The sequence below is a fragment of the Solanum stenotomum genome, unplaced genomic scaffold, assembly GCF_019186545.1.
Source record: "Solanum stenotomum isolate F172 unplaced genomic scaffold, ASM1918654v1 scaffold323, whole genome shotgun sequence".
Lineage (NCBI taxonomy): Eukaryota > Viridiplantae > Streptophyta > Magnoliopsida > Solanales > Solanaceae > Solanum > Solanum stenotomum.
In genome coordinates this window covers 34,027-37,388 of record NW_026031883.1, presented here as the reverse complement: position 1 = coordinate 37,388, position 3,362 = coordinate 34,027, and the positions used below count along the sequence as shown (strand labels likewise).

Sequence of the window (3,362 nt, the reverse complement as noted above, 5' to 3'; positions counted from 1 at the left end):
CTATATATTCTCATTCAACTTTTTTACATTACCATATAGTCGATTTAATGAGTCAAACTAAGATGCATAAAATAAAGGGTAAAAGAACAAATATACCTCCCAACTAGTGTAAATTGTATACAGATATCCTTTGTCATACTTTTGGGATATTAATGTCTCTGCCATCGAAAAACTAGAGCATATTTGCCCTTCACTCTAATGGAAGACCAAATAGGGACATGTGATGCAATCTTACAGATGGACATGTGAGTGGTTATTTAAATTTTGGACGGGCAAATATGTTCTAATTTTTGGACAACAGGGGCATCAATATCCCAAAAATATGACAAAGGATATTTGTATACCATTTACGATAGTTTAAAGGTATATTTGTTCTTTTTCCCTAGAATAAAAAAAAAAAAAAAAAAAGAGGGAGTAAATTTTTGGTTCCATTTTATGTGGATACTCTTTTACCGTTTTCTTGATATGTTTCAAAACAATATTATTCAAAAACTTTTCTAGCTACCTACCATATGATTTGACATTAGTTACCACATTTTCATTAGTTACCATATGCTCTGCCCGCGGAAAAAAGCAAGTCCTATTGGATTGTCTCTTAGTGAATGCATTATGAGTCTGTGACCCCCTCCAATTAATAATAGTGTCCAGTATATATATAATTGTAGCCTTATTTGAGTTTGTGTAGCAAAAATGGAAATTGAAATCTTATGCACAAAGCTCATAAAGCCATCTTCACCTACTCTCTCTCACAATCAATGTTACAAGCTCTCTTTCTTTGATCAAATAGCTGAGAGAGAACACATTCCTATTGTTCTTTTCTATCCTTCTAATAATTTCAATAGCCCCACTATCGATGAACGACTTGAGGAATCCCTTTCTAAGGTATTAACTCACGTTTATCCAGCAGTAGGAAGGTACGACAAAGATGAATGTTCGATTCTTTGCCTTGATCAAGGTGTTCCCTACACTAAGGCCAAGGTCAATTGTAAGCTAGATAATTTCTTGGAGAAAGCACACAAGGATCTTAGTCTTGCAGCTTTATTTTGGCCACATGAAAACAAGAATGTGGATCAAAATAATTTTATGGTATCACCAATTGTCACCATTCAAGTAACAAAATTTGAATGTGGTGGCCTAGCTTTATCATTCAGTGCTTCACACCCTGTAATTGATGGTTTCACATGTTTGAATTTTCTGTTTGGATGGGGAAAAGTGTGTAGATTGGGAACTCCCATTGATAAGATTAATTTTCTAAGCTTCAATTTAGGTCATGTTTTTCCAACCAGAGATATATCAGGTCTTTTCAAGTCAACCCATGTAGAAAATAGAGAAGAAAATATTGTTGTTAAGAGATTTGTCGTCCATGAAGCTGCTCTATCAAGGCTCAGAAAACAATGCATTGATGAATCAGGTGGAGCTTTGAATTTTCAACCTTCAAGGGTTGAAATTATTACAGCAATCCTATGGAGGGCTTTAATCCGCATTTCAGCAGCTAGAAATGGATATTTCAGGTCTTCTCTAATGGACTTTCCATTGAATTTGCGCTCTAAATCATCTTTACCTCAAGTAAACAACTCTATGGGAAATTTTAGAATCGATGTTCCAATAAAATTCATTCCAGGGAAGACTACGATGGAATTACACAACTTCATAATATTAATTAGGAATAGTGTGAATAAAGTTGTTGCTTCATGTGCCAACGCTTCACCAGATGAAATAGTGTCAACATTGGTTAATATATATAACGAAAGCTTTGAAGCACCAGAATGGGGAGGTAATGATGAAGTTGACAAAGTGGCATGTTCAAGTATGTGCAAGTTCCCTTTGCAGGATATTGATTTTGGTTTGGGAAAACCGTCTTTAGTATATTTTGGTTTGAAAGATATGGAAATATTTTGGTTATATGATACAGATTGTCACACTGAAGTTGGTGTGCAATTGGACTTGAAGGAAAGTTGCATGCAATTATTTGAGTGTGACAACGATATCAAAGCTCTCAGGTTTATACGTGATGCAAAACTTTGATGATATATCGTTTTAATTTTTCATTATGTTGTTGGTACTTGTTTTAGTTGTAATAATATGTTGTTATAATTATTATCTTCTCGTCGCTATTTATGTCGCTATGATTTTCTTATCTTATTAAGATTTTCTTTTTCTTTTTCAAATGGAATTGCATCACTTCATAATATTAATCAGGAATACTGTGAATAAAGTTGTTGCTTCATGTGTCAACGCTTCACCAAATGAAATAGTGCCAACATTGGTTAATATATATAACGAAAGCTTTGAAGCACCAGAATGGGGAGGTAACGATGAAGTTGACAAAGTGGCATGTTCAAGTATGTGCAAGTTCCCTTTAAAGGATATTGATTTTGGTTTGGGAAAACCATCTTTAGTATATTTTGGTTTGAAAGATATGGAAATATTTTGGTTTTATGATACAGATTGTCACACTGAAGTTGGTGTGCAATTGGACTTGAAGGAAAGTTGCATGCAATTATTTGAGTGTGACAACGATATCAAAGCTCTCATATTTATACGTGATGCAAAACTTTGATAATATATCATTTTAATTTTTCATTATGTTGTTGGTACTTGTTTTAGTTGTAATATGTTGTTATAGTTATTATTATCTTCTCGTCGCTATTGAAAAGGTAAAACATTTAGCGATTTTTATGCTTTATATCTCTTAACTCAAGTTTATTACCAAAATAAGCCTTTACTTTAAGATCCTACCCTTATTAAGCTCAACCCACCTCACAACGCTCCTTTGTCATCCATAAAAAAATTAAATACAAAAACACTCAATAGCTATTGAATAAAAAGAAATTATCAATTATGAACGTAAGTTTAAAATAAGAAAAATATAACTGATTGCTCAACTTTGAACGGGAAGCACATGCTTTTGTTTTTTTTGGAAACACGTGCATTTATATTACCCTTATTTAGAAGAGGGAGTTGTGAAGGACGAATACAGCTCCAAAAAATTGTTCCAAATGTAATTTAAGTTGTACTATGTTAAGGCCCACTTTACTATGTTAGGGCCCATTCTATTCATCAAATATTGAGCTAGCATTGTTGATAATACATGAGTACTAATTATAATCTGGTGTGTAATTTCTTTTTAAGTCCCCATGTGTCTATAAACTTGGTTCAATCTGATTGACTATTCAATATCTTTTACTTTTGTATAAACACCTGTACTATAGTTCTTTCTCATCAAACCATGTGTACTATTTAGGCAAATTTTATTTCCTTGATTTGCCTACCGCTGATTTCTTCCATTGCTTTCTAAGTTTTTAAATCTCTCTATAATTATACATTTTTTCTTTTTATTGGTTTCCAAATTTTGTCATCTG

General features: G+C 32.8%; 1 protein-coding gene across 1 annotated transcript; it reads left to right on the top strand.

Annotated features, from left to right (window-relative positions):
• Positions 1-690: 690 nt before the first annotated feature.
• LOC125852096 (acetyl-CoA-benzylalcohol acetyltransferase-like) lies at positions 691-2,534 on the top strand. The gene has a single exon (XM_049531824.1). The coding sequence runs from the start codon at positions 691-693 to the stop codon at positions 2,023-2,025; it is 1,335 nt and encodes a 444-aa protein (XP_049387781.1). The 3' UTR covers positions 2,026-2,534.
• Positions 2,535-3,362: the final 828 nt, after the last annotated feature.

What these genes read in the sequence shown, in the direction of transcription:
- LOC125852096 (XM_049531824.1), top strand. Translation starts at nt 691, where the DNA reads ATGGAAATTGAAATCTTATGCACAAAGCTCATAAAGCCATCTTCACCT.